At 47.2% G+C, this 23,843-nt stretch overlaps 1 protein-coding gene across 1 annotated transcript in view; it reads right to left on the bottom strand.

Annotated features, from left to right (window-relative positions):
* Positions 1–6,030: 6,030 nt before the first annotated feature.
* LOC115085779 (1-phosphatidylinositol 4,5-bisphosphate phosphodiesterase gamma-1-like) overlaps positions 6,031–23,843 on the bottom strand; it is a 306,356-nt gene continuing 288,543 nt past the window's right edge. Inside the window, exons 31-32 of the mRNA XM_029592181.1 lie at positions 21,387–21,571; positions 6,031–8,537 (exon numbers count right to left, since the gene is read on the bottom strand). Of these exons, the coding sequence (XP_029448041.1) occupies positions 8,486–8,537; positions 21,387–21,571 (237 nt within the window). The 3' untranslated portion in view covers positions 6,031–8,485. The remainder of the gene's footprint in view (positions 8,538–21,386; positions 21,572–23,843) is intronic.

Raw genomic sequence — 23,843 nt, 5'->3', positions numbered from 1 at the left:
CCATGACGCCTCCTGTCTGTACATTGGGCCTGTGCTAACTGATCTTGCCACACCGTCCTCTAACCAGAAAGCTTGCATCGGTGGTGACTATTATCCAATTTGGAATCTCCAATTCTGCACCACGCTCGAGATTAGGGCAAGAAAGCACCACGAAAGACTGTCCCTGGCTTCCCCCTCTAACAGAAGAGGAAGATGAAACTCTTCCAATAACAGATTCCAGCAGGAGAAGAGCCCCCTGCAGAGGCCACAAATGTGCAAATGCCCAATGCATTAATTCCAATGTCGATGCCATTGAACCCAGACCTGTAAATAGTCCCAGACCCTGGGCACCAAAGGCTCTAAGCAGAAGCCTAATCTGACTCTGGAATTTCAGCAATCTCTCTCTGTGAGATACACTCTCTCTGCCAGTGTGTCGAACTGAGCTCCCCACATACTCCTGAATTTGTAAGAAGACTAAATGGCTCGTTGCTAGGTTCACCACCCATCCTAGAGACTTCAAGCGCATCAGTACCTTTTGTACTGATTGTCAACATGGGTCATTTGATTTTGCATGAATAAGCCAGTCATCCAGATACGGATATACCAACACACCCTCCTTTTGCAATGTGGCTGCCCCCACCACCATCATCTTAGAAACATAGAAACATAGAAACATAGAAATGACGGCAGAAGAAGACCAAATGGCCCATCCAGTCTGCCCAGCAAGCTTCCCTCATTTCTTCTCTCATACTTATCTGTTTCTCTTAGCTCTTGGTTCTAATTCCCTTCCACCCCCGCCATTAATGTAGAGAGCGGTGATGGAGCTGCATCCAAGTGAAATATCTAGCTTGATTAGTTAGAGGTAGTAGGGGTAGTAACCGCCGCAATAAGCAAGCTACACCCATGCTTATTTGTTTTTACCCAGATTATGTTATACAGCCCTTATTGGTTGTTTATCTTCTCCCCTGCCGTTGAAGCAGGGAGCTATGCTGGATATGCGTGAGGTATCAGTTTTTTTCTTCTCCCCTGCCGTTGAAGCTGAGAGCTATGCTGGATATGCATCGAAAGTGAAGTATCAGGCACATTTGGTTTGGGGTAGTAACCGCCGTAACAAGCCAGCTACTCCCCACTTTGTGAGTGTGAATCCTTTTTTCTTCTCCCCTGCCGTTGAAGTTATGCTGGATATGCGTGAAGTATCAGTTTTTCTTTTCCCCTGCCGTTGAAGCAGAGAGCCATGCTGGAAATTCGTGATGTATCAGTCTTTCTCCCATGCTGTTGAAGCAGAGAGCCATGCTGGATATGCGTCGAGAGTGAAGTATCAGGTACATTTGGTTTGGGGTAGTAAGGTACATGGAGCCATTACCAGCCGAAGGGAAGGGTTTGAAACTGAAAATGTTGCCTTAGGACCATGAACCTCAGGAATCTCTGCTGCCCTGGCCTGATGGCTATGTGCAAATATGCCTCTATCAAGGTAAGAGATTCCTTGTGTATTGCTGCTATGACGGACCTCAGAGTTGGATCTCAGAGATTCCATGCGAAAATGGGGAACCTTGAGAGCTGCATTTACCTTCTTTAAATCCAATATCTCTTGAATTGGATACGGTGGGGAAAGAAACAAGATGCTTAACTTAAAATTGACCTCTGGCCATACTAAGCGTGTTCAGGGTCTGAGCCAACAGACGTGGGCCATGCAAAGCGTGTTCAGGGTCTGAACCAACAAACTCAACAAGACATCTCTATGAAAAAAGAAAAACATCTGAGCAGAATCCAACGCGGCTCTCAATCATATGCAATTTCTCCCTCTTCTAGAGGTAAGAAAGCCAAGTCCCCATCGGAATCCTCTGATGTCTCATGATCCACACTCCCTTGAATATTACCAGGGTCAGCCTCCCTGTGGTATTTGCCCACCGTGACTAACAAATGGGAGGCCCAAGCACGCAATCCCCTACATAGTAGGTTGCTTCGCCTTCAGTGGGCACCCCTGCAGAAAGGTCTGCAGGCCCTGGAAACATTCCACCCAGGAGGAGGATGGATCTATACCAGAGTCCATAGGCCCAACCTTGCTCTCTGAAAACTTTCTCAGGGAAGCTTCTGCCCTCAGGAACAAGGGAGGAGAACTGACCATTGCCTCGCCTCCCACTCCACTCCCCCCTCCAGAGACACCATAGGCCAAGGGGATGTCCCAACATGGGCAAAAGCTGTAGTAGTCAAATCGCTTTGAGCATCTAAATAGCGCTGACATGAGCAGAGAGAGAGTGAGGGCTAACCAGATAGCAAGCCTCATAGATAGCAAGGTGCTTTGACCTGTTCATACCCAGTGCCTAGCTCTCCTGAACTTTGGCTCCAAGATCAGATGAGATCAGGCACATTCAAGGTGTTGTTGGCCATAGGCCAAGAATGCCACAAATACGTGCTCAAAACTAGGTCGCAGTTGTACCCGCACAAGTACATGCACAAATATGCACTTGTACAGGCCATGGTTGTACATGCACGAGTACCTGCGCAAATACATGCTCAATTCTAGGTCGCAGATGTAAACACTCAAATCTAGGCCACGGCCTTATGTGCCCAAGTCCCAGCACATGCAACCACCAAGCCAGTGAGAATACATGTACATGCCTACACACTTGAGAAAAGAATCGCTGCAGTGGCCTACCACACGGCTAAGTAAAGCCTGCCTTCACCTTCAGTGCATTTAGGCCTGGATCCTCTTAACATCCAGCACTGAAAATCATCAGCCTGAAGAGCTTCTCAACAGCCTCTTGACTGGTCGAGAATCCTTGGATGGTTTCAAATTATTCAAGTATCCACTCACAGACTCTGTCACATTCTTGACTTGGTGTTCATTAATCATTCTGCTATTTCACACTACTCTCAGACTCTAGATATTTCACCGGTAGCCTGGTCAGATCATTTTTTAATCAGATTCCATCTTTCCTTCTCTTGTTCTTGCAGGCCCAAAATATTTGTTACATCCATCTGAATTTCGCACATTTCTCCAAGCCTCCATTTTTCCTATCGTTGATTATTGCAATAGCATATATACTGGTCTTTCTCAGTCAAGACTGCATCCATTATAGTTGCTCCTTAATTCAGCTGCAAGTTTGCTGGCAGGTTTAAAATGAAATGAACACATCACATCCACCTTAATTGACCTGCATTGGCTTTCTGTCAATGAGCGAATCAAATATAAGATTGCAATGCTCATTTTCAAATTATTGAATGAACAAACATGTTACTGGGCTAAAGCTACATTGAAATTTTATCAACCAGCAAGAACTCTTTGCTTATCCCAGCGTGGCCTACTTGAGGTTCCTTCCCATAACGTTGCACAACTCCATATGACTCGTGAATGTGCTTTCTTCATTGAAGGACCTTTCCTCTGGAATTCTTTCCCAATTGACATTAGACAATGTGACTGCATCAAGAATTTCAGAAAACAAATCAAAACTTATTTGTTCAACATGTCTTATTGTTAATTCTTTTTTTAGTGATAGTTATTTTTCAGCTTTTAATTTCATGTTTTAAACTTTACTTATGCTTTTTATTTTGTTTTTATGATTAATTTATATGAATGTCATTTTGTTTGATTTTATGATTTATTTTATATGAATGTTTTATATTGTTGATATAATCTATATTTTGATTGTACTCATTCATTGCCTAGACCTTTTAAGTGTTAGACGATTCATAAATTTTAATAAATGTAAATGTGCCATGAGCATAAACAAATTAAAACCTCCTCAATGCAAATGCCTCTCTGCACCTCTGCGGGACAGGGAACTGCTGGCGGTAATTGAGGAGGGGATTCTCCTGCCTACGCTGCTAGGGAATTGAAAATGGCCACAGTTTCTGTGCTGACGGGGAAAGCCTCAGTGTTAGACCCCATCATCTGTGAGGCTTGTTCTGCTGGTGCGGCCATGCTTGACGCAGACCCATGAATGCTTTTACTGCACGTGCACGTGGTTCCTCCCTGCACCCACGGCACCACCAGCAACTCAATGGCAAGCAAGGGAACAGTCCCTCAATGCCATGGAGCCAACACCTGGTCTCCTCCGCAGAGAAGCTGCTGAAAAACCCCATCGCTGAGCCCCCCGAGCTGATGAGGTAGCTGCCCCCGCTGGAACCTCGCTCCTGCACAGATTCCTCTTTCTAGTTCCTTGTTCTTCTTTTTTTTTTTTTTACTCTCTTAGAATAAAGATACATAGAAACCAATACTTTCTTTTGGTGCAGAGGTTCCTGTTCCAGGAACACAGGCCGCATGGCAGATCAGAACAGAGCCAGACTACTGGCTATATCAGTCTCATTTGCCAAACTTTAGTGACCCAGCTCAGGACAAACAGTATAAAAAGGACACTTCCCTGCTCCACTGGGTTTGTAGTGCAGAACTGCCAGCAGGTTCCACTGCTGTCTCATGGAGGATGAGGGATCTGGACCACCAGATGTCCACCCCACGGACCGAGCTATTAGAATGGTCACCAACCCCCTGCCTGTCCACCTCAAACCAGGAGGGATGACCCCACCAGGACCTCAGAATCCCCTGGTAAAATCCAGAAATTTTGTCTTTACATATTTTTTTTTCTCTCCAGTCAGCAGGTTTTACACATCGACCATCTGCTGGAGCCAGAGAAATACTGAGGGACTGCAGGTGGCGCTCTAGGTTATGTAGCAGTGTCAGTGAAACTTTGTCTCCATCTGCTGGCAAGGAGGCAAAACCCAGGAGTCTGGACTGATCTATGGTACGTACAGGGAAAACCCCCTTGAGTATACAGAAATATTTTCTGATGTTGCATCGGTTTGTCATCTTAGAGCCTCATGCAGTGATCCCGTGTTCTTGTACTTCAGCTCCACTGAAAATATTTGTTTCTTATATATTACTTATACCTTTGAGGTATTTCAATATCTCTTATCACATCCCCTCACCTCTTCCACTCTAGGTACCCTAAATCTTATTTTATGGGGCATTTGATACAGGCCCTTCAGCTTGCAAAAAAAGGAAGGAAATTATGCAGAGTGGGTGATGCCATCACTGTCTGTATTTTATGATTATAAAGGTCGGTTCTGTGGTTCTGCATCAGGAGTGGGCAGACCGGATGTTCCTTATCTGTTCTCATTCACTGTGCTTCCTTGAAAAGCTTTATCCAACCAGGTCTTTCAGAAAAAAATATTTGAGTTGGAGCACGAGATTCCTGCTGGAACTGCCTCCCACTCTGGGCTACAGGAGATGGAGAAGTTTTCTGAGACTGCAGAAATGGTAGGTTTGGCCCTACACAGAGGACAGAGGAGTTTTCTCATGCTGACAGATGAAACTCACCTTTCCACGTCCATTTATGTGTTTACAAGGAAGCCAAACACACTCCCGGAAGACAAGAGGAGAGGGGTGTGATAATCTGCCAGGGCAGAGCTTCCCAAACCCGATCCCCAGCCAGTCGGATTTTCGGGGCTCTCCACAATGAATAGAGCATGAAATAAACTTTGCTTGCCCATGGAAGGCAGTGCATGAGAATTTATCTTCTGCATATTCATCGTGGAGAGCCTGAAAAGCCGACTGGCTGGGTGGGGGTCCTGCAGGACAGTTTTGGGAACTTATGTGCTTATTCCAGGAGGTGCCAGTTGAGGGTCACGGAAGCACTGCCTGTCCTGGGACCCACAACCCGCTGCAATTTTTCGATGGCGTCCCTTGGATCTCCACACCTAGCGTCCAATCTCACTTCAGCCTGTGCCGCATTTGAAATCTTGCACTCAGCACAGAGGGACCAGGTTTCCTGTGAAACGAGTATATGCAGTGGGAGGACAGCAGGGCTGAGAAATGCCCAGGAGAAAATAATGAAAAAACCGTAGGCGGCCTTTCATGCCAACAGGGTCTAAGACCACTCCCCAATCTTTTCCAGAACCAGGGAAGTTCTCTGAGTACAAGACAAGGATGGCTACCCAAGGGCAGAGGAGAAAGACCGCCCGGAGTCCTGGGGAAAAAGGACAGAGCGTAGTTATCGTTTTTCTGTACGTGGGAGCATGGGGACCACAAAGCAAGACAAAGCAGCACGTGCCAGATCCGTATTGGCTAAATAGATGTATTTTTTTTTTTTATACAAAGAATACACGGCTACACATTCACATCTGCCACTGCATGATGCACTATCCTGACAGACCCGAGGACCAGAGCCTTGTGCTTCACTCACAAGCCAGGAGCTGAAATGTGGTTTCCAGTCCCCAAAACCCCCTAAGACCGAGTTACTCCTCATCACAACTGCTGGAGCAAGGACAATGTTTGCAATTCCTAGGTGGGCGACGCAGCCTCTCTTTTTGGTGGCTTTCCACTGGCTTCCAGTTGGGTACAGGGCCAGGTTTAGGATACTAATCCTTGACATTTAAGGCTCTGCAGGGCATTGGTCTGCAGTGTTTATGACCCCATCAGAGCAGGAATGAGACCCCCTCCCCAAAAGATGCTGAGATCTGACCAGGAGGTTTTCCTCAATGACCTAACAGAATGGGGAAATTGTTCAGTGCCAGAGCTAAAGGCTTCCCCGTGGCCATGCCACGGTTATGGAATAGGATGCCAGCTGAGCTCAGACATAGCTCCAAATATGGTGGGTTCAGGAAACGTCTCAAAATCTTTTTTTTTTTCATAGGAATTCCATAAACGTTGCTGGGAGAATAATCTTCTTTATGATGGACTTGAACTGGTTCTGTTTAAGGGGTTACCAATTTGGAAGGAGGGGCACATAAGAGCCCTTGTGTAGTGGGTGTGTCTGGGTTAGGAGGGTTCGAGAGCTCTAGCTGTATCTTTTGTGTGAGTTTTGGTTATTTGGGGGGGTCTGTGTTTTGGCTGTTGATTGGATGATTATGTATTAAAATGATTTTATGTTAGTAATTGTCAAGGTGTGTCCTAGAGATCTTAATTTGGGTAGTGGATTGCGTATACTTTATTTTACTATGGTTTTTGGCTGAGTTTTCAGCTGTTTTATGTTGTTTGCAATAGTAAACAATGCAAGGTGGATTACAGCAAAGGTAGAATATAAACTGTAGAAATGGAACTAAATAAAAATCTGAACCCATGCGCTTAGCTGTCTGATCCTTCTCTGTCCTGGCTTACTGTTCATCTCTCTCCCCTAAGTTCTCCTTCACCCGTCCGTCTCTATGACCTTGCCTGTTCTCCCTCTACTTCGTGTGCTTAAAGTGGTCCTTACGGAAGCTTAAAAGTATAGCTCCAGGGACTCTTGCAGCCAAGGGACAGTCTCAGTCTGAGGCAGGAAGCCCACGTCCTGTGATCAGTAAGCTGTAGGGGAGGCGGATGCTTGGCACATGGACGGAACAGACTTACGTGATTATTTTTCTGTGCAGTTACAGTCATGGAATTAAAGCCTCGCGAGGTGGCTTTCTCTTCACGGCACCTGCTTAAGTGTAGGCATGGGACATCTCACACGGTCACATCTCTAGCACAGCTGGCCAGAACTGGGGGGCATAAAGGCTCTCATTTATGACTGGGGGCAGCGCCCACACGCTAGCGTCCGTCCCCTCCCATGCTGCGGGCATTCGCCCTCTCGCTCCTGGAGGGCTCGGGGGCCCGCCCCTGCTCCAAGCATTCTGCAAGGATAGTGCATCTCGGACGCATACCATAACACTGTAGCTGGTAACTAAACTCATGAACATTGTATGTACACAACAGAAAGAAAAAAAAAATATATATATATGTATATTTATATGTATATATATAAAAATCTAGAAAGATCTTCCCTCTCTTTGCTATGCAGGTTGGTGCCTGGGTTAATGTGCAGAGAACCCTTTCTGGGGGTTGGCTTTATGGCTTTAGCAGCGCCCTCTCCAAAGGCCTGAAACTCTGACTCCAGGATGCATTAAACACTGCAGCGCAGGAGCCAGAAGCTCAGACCTTGAACCTCCCCTCCTGCCCTACACGGCCAGAGAGCACCAAAGCCTGCTGAGCACAAATACTGTGAAACATCAAGAATGTCTTGGGTTTTTTTTTTCCCCCAAACGAGCTGCAGCGTTGGCCTGAAGCTCGCTTTGGCCCAGCTCCTGAGAGATGCCCTGCTGCCAGGGGTCGTTGACCTCTTGACCCCTCAGGAAGTGCTGCTCAGATGGACAGAAACATCGCAGGAAGGCACAGCTGTCATTGCATCTGTAGCAGATTTCAGACGATGACACGAACAGGATCCGTGCGTGCAGCAGTGGGCGCACGGGGACGCCGCTGTGGGACACCATCCCTTCTTAGAGGAACTGCAACGCTCTGCCGCAATGCACGAGGGGGACAGAGTTCAGCTCCCTCGGGTGGGAGGGTTGCCTGCAAGCTAGAGGTCCGGCAACAAGAGTGTCTGAGGGGAGGGGAGCGGAGGGGAGAGCTGGGGATCTAAGAACAAGAATTGGCAATCCCAGGGAGAGAGCTGGGAGTCCAGGACAAGAACTAGGGTGCAACAGGATGGCATTGGGGGTTCCTGGCACAAGAGCTGCTGGGCCCATGATGATTTTGCAGAATGAGAGCCATGAAATGTCAGTTTCGCTTGTTTGCCATCTGTCTGTCTCTCTTCTTCTTCTCCATCAGTCTAAGGGAAGGAATTGGTGAGAGAAGAAAAAACGTTAACAATTTTTAATGTCAACAGTGGCACAAGAAGGCAGGAACGTACATAAATGTGCTGTCCACCTCTGTTGCCTTGAATTTTTTCAATAGCAAGTCATTCTCAGTTCACTCTAATCTGGTTTCCATCAGCTCCCTTCCATGTATGCACTGAGACAGATCTTGCCAAAGATGCCAGTGACCCCTTGATGGCTAAGGCCAGAGACCACCACTCTGTCTTTATCCTCCTTGACCACTGCGAATCAGTGTCCACTCCCAGTGCTGGATTTGGGATTCTGCTGCCCCTAAGCACTATTGGTGCTTGCTTGTCTTTGTAACGGGGAGCAGACGATCTAAGGCACAGACTCACAGCTCAGGAGCAGATTCTGCAGCCAAAATTAGAACATTTCTGAAGCAAACTGACAAACATTTCCATTTCTTACATGACACGTCAGCCTTTGCTTGCAGCTGTATCATTTATTTTGTTTTTAATGGGCGAGGAAAAAGGATTTCAAGTGTCCATACAGGGAGGAGATCTCAGGGATGGTGGGAGAAGAGAGACCTGGGGGAAAGAAGAGGCTGGAGGAACAGGAATGGGGTGAGGAGGAGGAAGGTGGGGAGGATCAGGAACCTGAGATAAGGGAGAGGGTCCTGGGACTGAGGAGAGAAGGCAATTAGAAGAAGAAGAATTTGGGAACAGGGGTTGGGCACAGGGCTCAGTAGTTGGAGAGATGGGAGAGGTTCCAGGACCTGGGGGATAGAATCTGAGATCTAGGGAGGAGCCAAAAGTCCAGTGGTGAGAAGAGGGGGCTAAGCCCTACCATGATGCCTGGGAGGGCAAGGGCTGGAGCAAACAGCAGCAGGATGTTCTCTGCCCCTGTGAAATTTTATTTCTTTTTAATAATTATATGTTTAGTGGTCAACAGAAAGGGTGTACACCCCCTGCATGCAATGCATGGAATCTGTGTAACATTATCAATACAGCACAGCAATCAGACCAAGCCTTACAGGACTGGTGGCGACTTTTCATTTTAAGCCCCTCCCCTCTTACTCCCTGAACGGTGGAAATTAGGGGGCAGATAAATAACCACCAAAACAAATACCTAAGAAGTGCGTACGCGATCATAGCAATGCGCCAGGAGGGTACGTGCTCCTCAACGGGAAAGTGCAGATGCAAACAAACAGTCAAAGCACCCCCCCCCACTATTACCTGACCCTCAGTCCACATCTCCAGCAGATCAGAAATAAGGGTAAAAAAGGACCCTGGTCAGCATTTGGGTCATACAGAGTAAGGAGTGTAAACAATTCACTACCAATCATGACTTGAAGAGCTATAAGTCTGCCTTCTGCATCACGTCGGATGTCCTTGATGTCTACCACTAAGGAGCGTGCAAATAGTATACCCACTCCACTATATTTCTTTTTAACTGAGGCAGAGGCTAAATTCTGCTGTGGATAAGATCTATCCCATAATAGTCATTCTGTGCATTTAAGTAAATGGGTTTCCTGACAGAAAACAACATTGGCCTGCAGACTTCGTGCCTCTTGAAATAGCAGCTTCCTCTTAAGTGGAGTATTGAGCCCCTTTGAATTTAGAGAGATTATTTGTAACCCTTCCATCCTGAAAGTAAAGTAAGAATATCAAACCCCTCCGTTAGATAGACCTGACCCAAATGGTAGACATATCTCTCCTCGAATACATAAACCCCTCCCCCCCCCCCCACATCAAAGTATAAAGAAACACAAACCACAAGTTATAACCATAATCCTGTGCCCCCTCCCAAAACCCCCTACCCTCACATCCCCTCCTATAGCAGATCCACTTCTCACCTATGTGGATCATCTCCTTGAGGAATGAAGTCATCATACCTCTTAACCGCTCCCCCCCCTACCCCATCCAACCTATCCAAGAAGCAATATGTAAAATTGAAAATTCCCCCCTTGCTCTTATATAAAAGAGACAATAATATTAAAGAATCCTTTACATAGCCAGAAAGCTAAAACATACCATTATTAACCAGTCAATAGGAGGACCACAGTGACCAAACTATTCACGCCGGGTGATCTCTAGCCGATTGCGAGCCTAAAACCTCCTTCCACCCTTAACCACACGTTGCCATCTGGGAGTGTCACTATGTGCTTGATTGCTGCTGTTAGTTGATATGGTAGCGTCTGGAATAGCGATGTCCATGCCTGCTGCTTGCAAGATGTCCGTTACTTCGTCGACAGTAGAGACTTGAGAAGTTACTCCAGTGATAGTAAAACTCATGCCAAACGGGAAAAGCCAGCAATACTTCATGTTATGACTTGGAAGTGAACTCCCTGCGCTTGCGAATTGTACAGATCGCCAAATCCTGGTAGATTTCCACCTTGTGGCCTTTCCATATCATAGGCCCTGATTTCGAGTGACCAAAATAATATTCTCTTTTTGAGACAAACTATGGAAGCAGGCAATGATTATCATGTGGATCATTATTGCCCGCAGCTCCCAGTGCCCTGTGTGCTCTTTCCAACTTTACCACCAGCGCCTCAAAGGACACCGAATCCTCGCCCAGAACTTGCGCGCTTATACTAGACACCACATGCCTACAGTCAGCAAATTCTGGATTCTCCGGGACACCTCTGAATCTTAAAATTTCTCTCTGTGACCTAATATTTAATATTTATCTAATTCCTCTATGCCAACTCCTATCAAGCATAGGCGTAACTTACTATATGTATGCTGACGACATACAACTCCTCATTCCAATTACTTCCACCATCGTAGATGCACTGATACTAGCTGCCTCTCATCTTGATTAGATTAGAAATATGCTGAACCACCTAAAATTATGTCTAAACATGATCAAAACCGAATGCATTCTAATAGAAAGAAGAAACTCAGGATCAAAAACCGCCCCATCCTTCCAAATAGACAACATCTACATACAACTTAAAGACAACGTAAAAGACCTCGGTATTTGGATTGACAGTTAACTAAACTACAAAAAGCACATCACAACAAAAACAAAAGAAGGTTTCCATAAACTCCAAATTCTTAAACATCTAAAACTGATGCTTCACCACCAAGAATTCAGAACCGTCTTACAATCTCTTATTTTCACCAGCCTTGACTATTGCAACTCACTCTTGATAGGTCTACCTAAAGTGGCCTTAAAACCACTCCAATTACTACAGAATGCCGCAGCTAGAGTCCTATCTGGCAAAAAGAAATCACACCACATCACCCCCGTGCTCAACAGTCTACACTGGCTACTGGTGGAAAAAAGAATTGAATTCAAAATACTAACAATCTTACACAACGCAATATACAAAGCAGATAACACGGTCCTTGACAATGTCATACATATACACAGATTGCAACGTACGACCAGAACAGCAAGTAAATTACAACTAGAAATACCACCACTCCCATTAGCCAAGCTATCCACCACAAGGAACAGAGCCATATCCATCGCTGGTCCGAAATTATGGAACTCACTACCAGAGCACTTGAGCTCACAAAGCAACATTAAATCATTTAAAAAAGAACTCAAAACATGGATATTCAGTCAAACATTCAAGGATGATAATGGTTAATACCACATAACATTTTCTAATACATAACCTTTTTCGGAAATGTAATATCACCCCTAAGACTATGACACAGAACGTTTTATGCTAGAATGTTTTCGAAAAAACTTAATGATCATCGCCCAGACTTACTCACCCAATATACATGGTTTGATCACAAATATACCCTATTATGAACGTTGATGTTGTTTGTAATAAGTAGTTTTCTGATTTCAGTTTACTATTAAATGTAATATGTTGTTGTATTTGTAAACCGGAGTGAAGGCTGCTAGCTATACCTCGGTATAAAAAAAACCTCTTAAATAAATAAATAAATTTTCCAAGTCTTCGATGTGATTTAGCTATTTAGTGTTAGATCGCATAAGTTTGTGTTGAGACAGCTTACAACTCACCAGCTCTGAAGCCTGGTCTTCCAGATGGACCTCTGTTTCTTCGACCCACCATCCCAAATCCAACATGTCCCCTTTCAGTTTGGCCAGCAGGCCATGAATCTCCTGATTTAAACCAGTTATGTCGCTGCGAAGAGATCTGAACCAGCTTAAAAAATCTGCTTGACTTGGCGCGCCATCCCTCACTCCGGCACCGGCATTATTATCCCCGCTCACCTCTGGAGACACATGGTCAGCCCGCACACCACCATCTGCACCCGACTCCAGCAGTGCACCGGCGGACGTAAAGGAAAATTGTTTTTTACCTGCTAATTTTCATTCCTGTAGTACCATGATCAGTCCAGACTCCTGGGTTTTGCCTCTCTTCCAGCAGAGGGAGTCAGAGAAAGTTTTGCAGACTCTGCACCAATCCTCAAAAACTTTCCAGACCCTTCTCTCTTAAGCATTTCCTTTCAAAAACCAAGCCGTGAGACAAAAGCAAGCCACCTGATCTGAAAATATGGGACCTTGGTGCAGAAGCTTTGGCAAATGAGCGAGTCTCAACGGGCCGTCCACTGATTGATCAGATCTGCAAACCAAGGCTTTCGAGGCCTCTCCTGAGCCACCAGAATCACGTCTCCTGGTTGAAGCTCCACACACCATAAAATCTTGCCCACCAGCGGCCACGGCGGAAACACACAGACAGTCCCGCAGCCAAAAAAGAACCAAGGCTTCAACTCCCTTCGTTCCACACTCTCTTCTGGGACTGATGAAACGGGGTGCCTTGGCATTTCATTGAGTTGCCATCAAATCCATGTGGGGCTTGCCCCACCTGAAACAGATGAGAGCCATCGCTTCCTCCGACAGCTCTCACTCCCTGGGATCCAACTGTTGAGGGCTGAGAACATCTGCTTGCACATTGTCGATTCCAGCCATGTGAGAAGCTGCTATCAACGCCAGATGCAGCTCTGCCCAGCGGATTAGCTCCTAAGCTCCTGAGCCACCGCTCGACTCTTGGTACCACCCTGCCAGTTGATATAAACCGTCATTGCATTGTCGGACAAGGTTCTCTCCGGATGGCCACCCAAACGAAGAAGAAATGCATGCAGCGCCAACCGCATTGCTCTCATCTTTAAGCGATGGATAGATCATGACACTTCCTCCGCCAACCACTGGCCCTGCACTGGCTGGGTTTGGCAGACAGCCACCATATCCCCTGACACTCTCTTATTTTCCACCACTCCACTCTCTCTCTCCTTCCCTTGGCTCAAAACTAGTATCTCCCTGTCCCCCAGCCCCTCTCTCTCTCTTCCCTCCCCCCCAGTACCTCTCTGATCTCACCCTCTGCCATCAAATCTTCTGGTTCTCACTGCGCCCCCCCCAACACCTCTCTATCTAACTCTTCCCCATTCCCACTATGTCTGACTCTCATTCTTTCCCCCTCCATTGTCACTTCTGGCTCTATTATCCTCCATCTCCCCTTTTACTACCTATGGCTCTCTGTCACCCTCCCTTCACCAACTCTGACTGTGTCACTCTCCCTCCCCCTCCAACACTCTGGCTCTCTTCATCACCACCTTTGCCCCATCATCATCCCGACACCATTTCTGGCTCTTACTCCCTTCACTGCCTCTGGATTTCTTTCACACATGCCCTCCCCCTCTGACTTTCTCACACCCCTCTACTGCCTGCCCCCAGTTCTTCTGAAACCCTTCTACCCCCACGCAATTTCACACGGAACTCCACTCTCACATGGCTCTCATGCAGCCCTCTATCCTGGCTCTTTATCCATTCCTCCCAATCTAACCCCAGTCTCTTCTCACCTGGCAGCGTGGACACTGGGGAGGAATCAGGTGCCAGTCAGTCCAATTTACAGTGCTGACTTCAGGGAGTGAGGCAACATTCACCCCTCTTCACCTCCCCCACAGCATTTCGTTCCTCCTTATGCTGTCCCCCAGTATTCAGCCCTCCCCTCAGCTCTCCAAATATTCACCCTTTTACATGTCACTCCTATCAAAAGCATTCAATCCCCTCTGCACCAATCCACTCCCCTGGGCATTCATCCCCTCTTTTATCACTTTTCTCCCAAGCATTCACACGCCTCATTTCTGCATCACTCACCTCTTCTCACACTGCTACCCCCACCTCCCAAGAATTCACCCCTTTCCCTGGCCACAAATCATTCTGGCCTGAATGGAGCGCCAGGTGACTCCCTCCTCCCCTCTGCTTTTAGTTAAATGCCAAGTCCTGGCCTCAGGCAGTGTCCACCCCCACCCTCTCCCCTCTGGATAGTAGAGTGAAGAAGAGTCCTCTGCTTCAGGCAGAGGGATAGGGTGGGGGCGGACAGGATGGGGAGAGCTGGAGCAGATTGCTGACTGGCTCCCCCCCCCTCCCTTCTGCCCTCCAGGGCTGGTACTTGCAGACAGAAGGGAAGAGGCAGTGCAAGCCCTCTGCTTCCTGCTCCGGCCCTCTCGCCTATTTACCCTGTGTGAAGAAGAAGGGACGGTCTGGAGCAGGAAGCAGTGCAACCGCTCTGCTGTGTACTATCCCTGCTCCAGCCCCTACCCGCCAGGCACCGGTGCTGTTGCCATGGGGACAGGAGGACTAGAGCCATGTCTTGCACATGAAAAAGCCACATGTGGCTCTGATCTACAGGTTGGCTGCCCCTGCTCTGGAAGAAGAGACCATGATGTCAGAATTGTAAAGGTGGATTCAGAAAATATTACTTTATGAAAAAGTTGGGGGAATACATGGAGCAGCCTCCCAGATAAGTGCTGAAGGCAAAAACAGGAGCAGAATTTTAAAAAAACTCCTGGGCTAAGCAGAGTGGATAGGAAAATTGGTTCTTACCTGCTAATTTTTGTTCCTGTAGTATCATGGATCAATCCAGAATCCTGAGTTTATCCATCCGTGCCAGCAGATGGAGACAGAGAAAGATTTCACTGACACTGCTTGATAAGCACTGGTGCCACCTGCAGTTCCTCAGTATTGATATGTACCCAAGCAAAAAAATGCACTTGCAAAAACTTGTAACACTTAGGAAACACTGAATATAAATCTTCACGGCAAAAAAATAAAGAAGCACAGCTGAGCGGAAGACTCTCCATCTACATAAAGTGGGTGGGTTCTGGACTGATCTGTGGTCTACAGGAATGAAAATTAGCAGGTAAGAAACAAATTTTCCTTTCCCTGTACGTACCCGGATCAGTCTAGACTCCTGGGATGTACTAAAGCTCCCTATGTAGGGTGGGACCTGGAGAGTCCGGCTCGCAAAACACTCTCGCCGAAAGAATGAGACCCTGGATCCCGGAAGTCTAGGCGATAATGTCTCGAAAAAGTATATTGCTACTTCCAAGTGGCCGCCCAACAAATCTCCTGCGGCGACACCAACTGAGCTTCCGCCCACGAGGCTGCTTGCGATCAAGTAGAATGAGCTCTTAAACCTTCAAGCGCCTGTCGGCCCTTGAGAATATAGGCTGACCCAATAGCCTCCTTGAGCCACCTAGCAATGGTAGTCTTGGAAGCCTAGGTACCATGTTTCGCTCTACTTCACAAAACAAACAGGCGATCGGATTTCCAGAAGTCATTGGTCACCTCAAGATATCTTAGTAAGGCCCTCCGGACGTCCAAATGTCTGAGTTCCCATGCATGAGGAGAAGAAGCATCCAAATCTGGAAAGGCTGGAAGTTCCACCGTTTGATTAACATGAAAGGCCGAGACCACTTTAGGAAGGAAAGATGGAACCGTGCGCAAGGAGACGCCCGACTCTGAGATCTGTAGAAATGGATCACAAGATAAGACTTGCAACTCAGAAATCCTCCTTGCTGAACAAATGGCTACCAGGAAGACAACCTTTAAGGTCAAATCCTTAAGAGATGCCCTGCAAAGAGACTAGAAAGGTGACTCGCACAAAACTGGAAGGACCAGATTAAGATTCCAAGATAGGCAGACCCTCCGTCCCGGAGGATGCAAATTCTTAATCCCTCGAAGGAACCGAACGACATCCGGATGAGAGGACAAAGTTCTCCCATCAATCGTGCCCCGCAAGGAAGCCAGAGCCGCTACTTGAACTCAGAGGGAGTTGAACACCAAGCCTTTACTCAAGCCATCCTGGAGGAAGAAAAGAATGTGAGACATCGAAGTACGTAAGGCCGGGACCCCTTTGGCCACACACCAAGCTTCAAAAACCTTCCAGACTCTGACATAAGACAACGAGGTAGACCTATTTATTTATTTAATTCTTTTCTATACCGACGTTATCACATCGGTTTACATCGAACATGGGTGAGTTACATCGAACGGGGGGTAATAATGTTAGCTTAATCATTAAGCAGGGGGAGATTATCAAGGGAAAGTTACATCGAACAGGGGGTAATAACGTTAGCTTAATCATTAAGCGGGGGGGGGGGGGAGATTAACAAGGGAAGAGGGTTACTAGAGCACGGAAGAAATGGGAGGTAGGGGAGTGGAAGGAAGGAACAACCAAATGACAAAGGTTATAAGACTGATATACTTATGCAGTAATTACCGTAAAGGAGGGTGACTAGAGCTAGGGAGATAAGAAGAAGGGGGTGGAGTGAGAAGGGAGGAACACAGGAATGATAATAATTACAGCAATATACTTAAACGATAACTATATTGTGATTCAATGACTGAATGTACCGCAAACATCTTAAGGAAAGGCTTGTTTGAATAGCCAGATCTTAAGTTTTTTCTTAAAGTTCAGAGGGCAGTGTTCCTGGCGTAGATCTGGAGATAAGGCGTTCTACTGAGATGGTCCAGCTGTGTAGAAGGCACATTTCATTGTGGAGGAGTGAAGAGTGGATTTGGTGGGGGGAGCGTGGAGAGTATCTTTATAGGCAGCTCTAACTGGTCTATTAGAGGTGTGGAGACGAAGCAGGATTTTTAGCTCGAGCAAGTGCTGATTATGGATGGTCTTGTGAATAATAGTGAGGGACTTATGAAGGATTCTGAAGCTTATGGGAAGCCAGTGGAGCTTCCTGAGGATGGGCGTGATGTGGTCTCCTTGGCTAGAATTGGTTAGGATCCTGGCGCCTAGTGTGTAGCGATCCTTGCTACACCTTGTGTAGGATCCTTGCGCCTGTTCAGGGTAACCCCTGCACCTCAAATGTTGCCTCTCAAAAGCCAAGCCGCTAGACAGAAGCGATCAGCCTGATCGAAATATATAGGACCCTGATGGAGAAGACGAGGAAGGTGACTGAACTGTCAGGAACACCTTGCCTATGATCTTGTTGAACTGGGCTCCCAAATACTCGAGTCTCTGAGATGGGCTGAGGTGGCTCTTGGTGAAATTCACCACCCAGCCTAGAGAATGCAGAAGCTGTATCACCTTCCGGACAACCACCCAACAACTGTCTTCTGACTTTGCCCTTATGAGCCAATCGTCCAGATAAGGATGTACCAAAACTCCCTCGCGCTGCAAAGCTGCTGCTACTATTACCATGATTTTGGTGAATGTCTGGGGTGCTGTGGCAAGCTCAAAAGGAAAGGCCTGAAACTGGAAATGCTGACCCAGAATCATGAACCTCAGGTAGTGCTGATGGTCCCAACGAATGGGGATATGAAGATATGCCTCTGTCAGATCCAATGAAGCCAGAAACTCCTAACTGCGAACCACCGCAATGATCAACCTCAGGGTTTCCATGCAAAATCTCGGGACTTTCAGCACTGCATTTACCCGTTTCAGGTCGAGAATGGGACAGAAGGTGCCTTCCTTTTTTGGAACCATGAAATATAAGGAATACCGCCCGGTGCCCCTTTCCGTTGGGGGAACTGGCACCACGACTCCCAAAGCACGCAACCTGTCCATGGTTTCCTGACCCGCATGTTGTTTGTCCAATGAACCGCTGGGGGAGACCAAAAAGAGGATGTGGACAGGATGAGCAAAATCAAATCATAACCTTCTCCGATGACTGACAGAAATCACTGATCCTGAGTAAGATTGGCCCACTCCCCGTAAGAGAGAGCGAGACGTCCCCCTATAAAGGGAACATCGGAGTGGGCTGGCCTCGCCTCATTGGGAGAACCTTGCTCCTGGCACTCCTCCTCCAGTGGGAGCTCTAAAGGGCAATGAGTTCCTCGAAAAGGCTGCACCCAGGCCTGACCTCGACCATCAACTGTTTCTGGGAGGCTGCCGCACCCCTGGTATGACAAGGCCTTCTGCCTTCCCGAAAATGAGACTGAAATGGAAAGAACTGCTTGGACTTGGGCCTATCCTCTGGCAACTTGTGAACCTTACTGTCCCCCAACTGTTTTATCAATTGTTCAAGATTCTCTCCAAACAGGAGATGACCCTTAAAAGGCAGAGAACCCAACTGGGATTTGGAGGAAACATCCGCAGACCAGTGACGCAACCACAGAAGCCTCCGAGCCGAGACTAGAGAGGCCATAAGCTGGGCAGAGGTTCTCACCAAGTCATACAAAGTATCTGCCACGTATGCCACAGATGCCTCCAAGCGTTCAGTGCAACCATCGTCCCCGCTGAGGCTAGCCTGACCGCTCTGCAACTGCTGTATCCAATGCAAACATTCCCGTTGCATGTAGCTGAAGCAAATATCCGCCCGAAGGGATAAAGCAGAAACCTCAAAGATCTGCTTCAGATGAACCTCCAGCTTACGGTCTTTTTAACGCTGTGGCTCCTGCCGAGAACGCTGTGTCCACTTTTGGTATCGCGAAAAAATCTCCAAAGTCTGCTCGGGTAAGGGATAAAGCTTCGCCATAGCTTGACTCACCCGCAAACCAGCATCAGGAGAATTCTACTCCTGATCCACCATTCTTTGTATGGATCTGTGATAGGGAAAAGCCGAGGGAGGACCACACGTGTCGTCCAGAACAGGGTCTGCCCCATCCGGATCCAAATCCGAAGGAGGCTTCAACCTGAACTCCCTGAGGATGAGCGGAATTAAGGGGCCAATTCCTCGTGAAAAAACAGGCAAAGAATCTTTGGCTCATCTCTTTCAGACACCAGCAAACCGCTTACATTGTCCCCCGGCCCCGGATCAGCTGCACCCAGATCGCCTCCTCCCGGATCATCAGTAACCCAATCAGGAGCCACTGTCCCCAACAAGGGGAGCCCGGAATCTCCAGAAGGCTCTGAGAACTCTCTGGAATCCTCCATGACCCCATCTGAGCATGGGGGCCCTAACAGCCGGTGAACCCGAGGAACCACTCTGCTTCGCAAACAAGCAGGGTCAGAAAGAGGAGTCTGAGCCACTGAGGATGAAAGAGAGGGAGGGGAAGGGGCCGTCTGCCTGTACTGGGAGTCCTAACTACTCTGCTGCGCCAAGAAGACCTGAAGCAACAATATAAACTCGGCAAGAAACTGTGGGGAGCCAACCCCGTAGGCTCCACCCCCCTGACGGAGCAAAATTGAGAGGCCGCGTCTCATCCCCGCTCCCGCCTGGGTGCACTGTGGATAGTTGGGGGGGGGGGGGGGAGAGGAGTCTTCCGTCCCCCTGATAGCACCGCCGAGCCCATCGGGATACCCAAGATGGCCGCTGTTCCTGCTCTGGCTGAAGAGGAAGGCCCAACGCAGGAAACCTCATCCCCAGCGGCATGAACACCAGCAGCAGCAGCGGATCCGAAATACCGACGTTTCGCAGGCCCTTCCCCTCCCGAAACACAAGCGGGAGAGGCGAGCAGGGACCGCGCCACATGCACGGCAGGCCCGGCCCCGAACCATGTGCGTGCGGGTAAAAACAAACTTGCAAAAACCGCAGACTCGCTTCCCTCCAAAACGCCAGCACGACCCTGAAAATGGGCGCCTGTACACCCCCGAGAAACTTACTGCTCAGTGCCAAAACTGGCACTGATCGTCTTTTTTTTTTTTTAACCAGGAAAAGAAACAAGAACAGGGTCCTCCACTCTCCTAAGGCCAAGGGGAGCTGTCCAGGGTCACCTCGGCCTGAACACAGGAGAGAGAGAACCCTCACAAAAATCAGCAGCTGGCCAGAGCTTAAAAGCAACCTAGGTGGCCTCATGAAGGGGAGGGATCTGGACCACCATATTTGCACCCCCACGGATGAGAGCCGGATCGAGCGTACACAAAGGTGACTGACCTCCAGCCCGTCCACCTCAACCAATCAGGGAGGGTTCCCCAAGGATTCCGTCCCCTGGGAGAAAGGCTCCTTAGAAAAGGAAAAAGAAAGAGAAAAAAAACAAAAAAGGAAAAACCACCAGAAACCGCAGGTGAATGCACCACCAGCCACCATCTGCTGGAGACAGAGAAATACTGAGGAACTGCAGGTGGCACCAGGGTTTTTCAAGCAGCGTCAGTGAAACTTTCTCTGTCTCCATCTGCTGGCACGGATGCATAAACCCAGGAGTCTTTACTGATCTGGGTACGTACAGGGAACCCTACTTGTGAGGAGAAATGCAGAGAACAACTGGGGTCTCAGGCACTGCACCCAGAAATAAATTGTTCTTTTTATTGACTGGATGCTTTTCCTGAAGGGAGGGCGTGGGAAGAGGTAGCGTCTCCAAATGGGTTTGCCTTGCGCATGCCATAAAACTTAATTCTTAAACTGGGGTTCGTTGGGTACGTTCTCAGTCTCTCAACTTTACCGCCTGTGCTCTTCTTGATGCTTGCATTGCACCCAAGACAGCTTCCTTCCGGAGCTCATACAATGCTATTTATAAAGGCCTTGCCTTCTCTAACTCTCCTCCCGGTTTTTCCCGATAATGCTTGCCTATCCTCCTCTTCCCATGTTTCTGTATTTTCTGAATGCTATTCCCCTTTGGTGGCAGGGCTTGCCTCCTTTTTTTCCTCGTTCTGTTCCCCAGGTTGATTATTTTGCTCCCTTTCTGGTACAGATGGCACCAGACAAACCCCGAGATCACAGAAGGCGCGCTCGGAGCCGAGCGTCGAGCAAACTCACTTCCTGTTGCGGACTTCGGTGAGCTCCCTCAGGCGTTCCTCGGCCGCACGCAGCTCATCCAGCCGCTGCTGGTGGCGGGAGTCGCAGCTGTTGCTGTGCTCAAAGCTGGTCACCTGGTTGGTGAGCTCGTTGGCCCGGTCCCGGAGTTGCTGAATGGAGGAATACAGGTTCTCGTCGTCTTCTTCCTGCATTCCCCCCACCCAAAAAGAAGAGAAAGGGCGGGTCAGCACAGACAGCATGGAACGCCTTCCCCTTTCACAAGCACGCCCCCTAAACATATAAGACTTGCAAGCGGGAAGCACTGGGGGTCGAGTGTGTTCCATCACAATGACAAATCAATCAGTCTAACCCTCTACTAATGCAGATGATGCGGCAGTGCTATACTTGCGTTCATAATCTCTAAACACCATATTTCGTGCTGATACTGTATTACCTTCATGCTCTCTCTAGACCATGCTAATGCAAATAATGTGGCATCATTACTTTAATACGCTCTGTAAGCCATGCTGCGTGCTGATGCAGATAACTCAGCAGCGTTCCCTTAACGATCTCTAAATGTAGTGCGACAATGTTATCTTATCATTAATGATCACAAGGCATTGTGCTGCATGCTGATGCAGAAAAATGCAACAGTGTTATCCTGGCATTAATAATGTCTACAGATTACTGCATTTCCTGCATCAGCATGCAGCGCAAACAGATAACACAGCAACTTTAACTTGGTGTTAACAATCTGCATTGTGAACACTTATGTGCTGCTGTATATAATGTGCCAATGTTGTCTTAGTATTAATAATCTCTATAGGCCATGCTATGTACTGAGACAATGCAGCAGTGTTGCCTTGGTGCTAACTATCTCTGTAGTCTGTACTGACTGCTGTTGCAGAAAATGCAGCAGTGTTACTTGGATGCTGATGATCTTTATAGGTCATTTTGTATGCACATACAGATAATGTGGCACTGTCACCTTGTACCCTGCTACATGCTAATGCAGATAATGAAGTGCATTACTTTACCATTAATGATCTCTTTAGGCCATGCTGCATTTAAATGAAGATAATGCAGAATGTTACACAGGCATCAATGATATCTATGTCATGTGATGCAGATAATGCAGCAGTGTTACCTTGGCATCTATGATCTCTATATGCCATGCTTATTGCTGATGCAGATAACTGGCAATATTACCTTTGATTTAATGATCTCTATAGGCCAACATGCATGTTGATGCAGATAATGCAGCAGTGTTACTTTGACGTTAATGGTCTCTATAGGTCATGTTATGTGCTGATGCTAATAAAGTGGAAGTGTTACTTAGCATTAATTATCTCAACAGGTCACAGTGCATGGTGATGCCAAGACTGCAGCACTGCAACCTTAGCATGAATGACCCTCTGTAGGCTGCGCTGTGTGCTGATGCAGATAATGCAACAGTGTTAATGACATCCATAGGTTGTGCTATGTACTGATGCCGGGTTAGCGCAGGGCTGATGATCTGCGTACTGATTCAAATAATGTGGCAGTAACATTATCTATAAGGGGAGTTGTGTGCTGATTCTAATAATGCAGCAGTGTTAGTTTAGTGTTAATGACCTCAGTAGGTGTTGCTCTTTGCTGATGTCGATAAGACAGAAGTGTTGCATTATTGTTAAAGATTTCCCTAAGTGGCTCTGCATTCTGCATAAAATGTAGCAGCGTTAACTTATAGTTAATTAGCTCTACAGGCTGTGTTGTGTGCTGATGCAGAAAATGCAGCAGTGTTCCCATGGTGCCAATAATTTCTATAAGACATGCTGCATGCACATGCAGATAATATGGCACTGTTAGCTTGCCATTAATGATCTCTCTCTCCTGCTGCATGCTAATGCACATAATGCAGTGCATTACTTTACCGTTAATGATCTCTTTAGGCCATGCTGCATCCAAATGAAGATAATGCAGAAATGTTATGTTGGCATCAATGATCTCTACATGTTGCACTGCGTGATGCAGATAATGCAGCAGTGTTATCTTGGCATCAGTGATCTCTATATGTGGTGCTGAATACTGAAGTTGATAATTCAGCAATGTTACCTAGGGATTCTTAATCTCTTTAGGCACACAGTATGCTGATGCAGATATTGCAGCAGTATTACCTTAGGGTTAATGATCTCTATAGGCGGTGCTATCTGCTGATTCAGATAATGCAGCAGTGTTACCTTAGGGTTAATAATCTCTATAGGCGGTGCTATCTGCTGATTCAGATAATGCACCAACCACAAGATCCACTAATGTGGGTAATTCTACCAATCCCAACAAACCAACCCACATCCAAAAATATTTTTTTATATATTTCTTTTCCCTTCTTCTTGTCTTAAATCACCTTGTAAGTCTCCAACCTAGATTACAAACATTAATTCCATACACTTTCTTCAAGACAAAAATTCTTTTCACACAAAAAATTTTTTTTTAAAAAGG

The sequence above is a fragment of the Rhinatrema bivittatum genome, chromosome 2 (genome assembly GCF_901001135.1).
Source record: "Rhinatrema bivittatum chromosome 2, aRhiBiv1.1, whole genome shotgun sequence".
Taxonomy (NCBI): Eukaryota; Metazoa; Chordata; class Amphibia; order Gymnophiona; family Rhinatrematidae; genus Rhinatrema; species Rhinatrema bivittatum.
The sequence above is the reverse complement of the archived record's forward strand: the minus strand, read 5'-3'. Positions and strand labels throughout refer to the sequence as shown.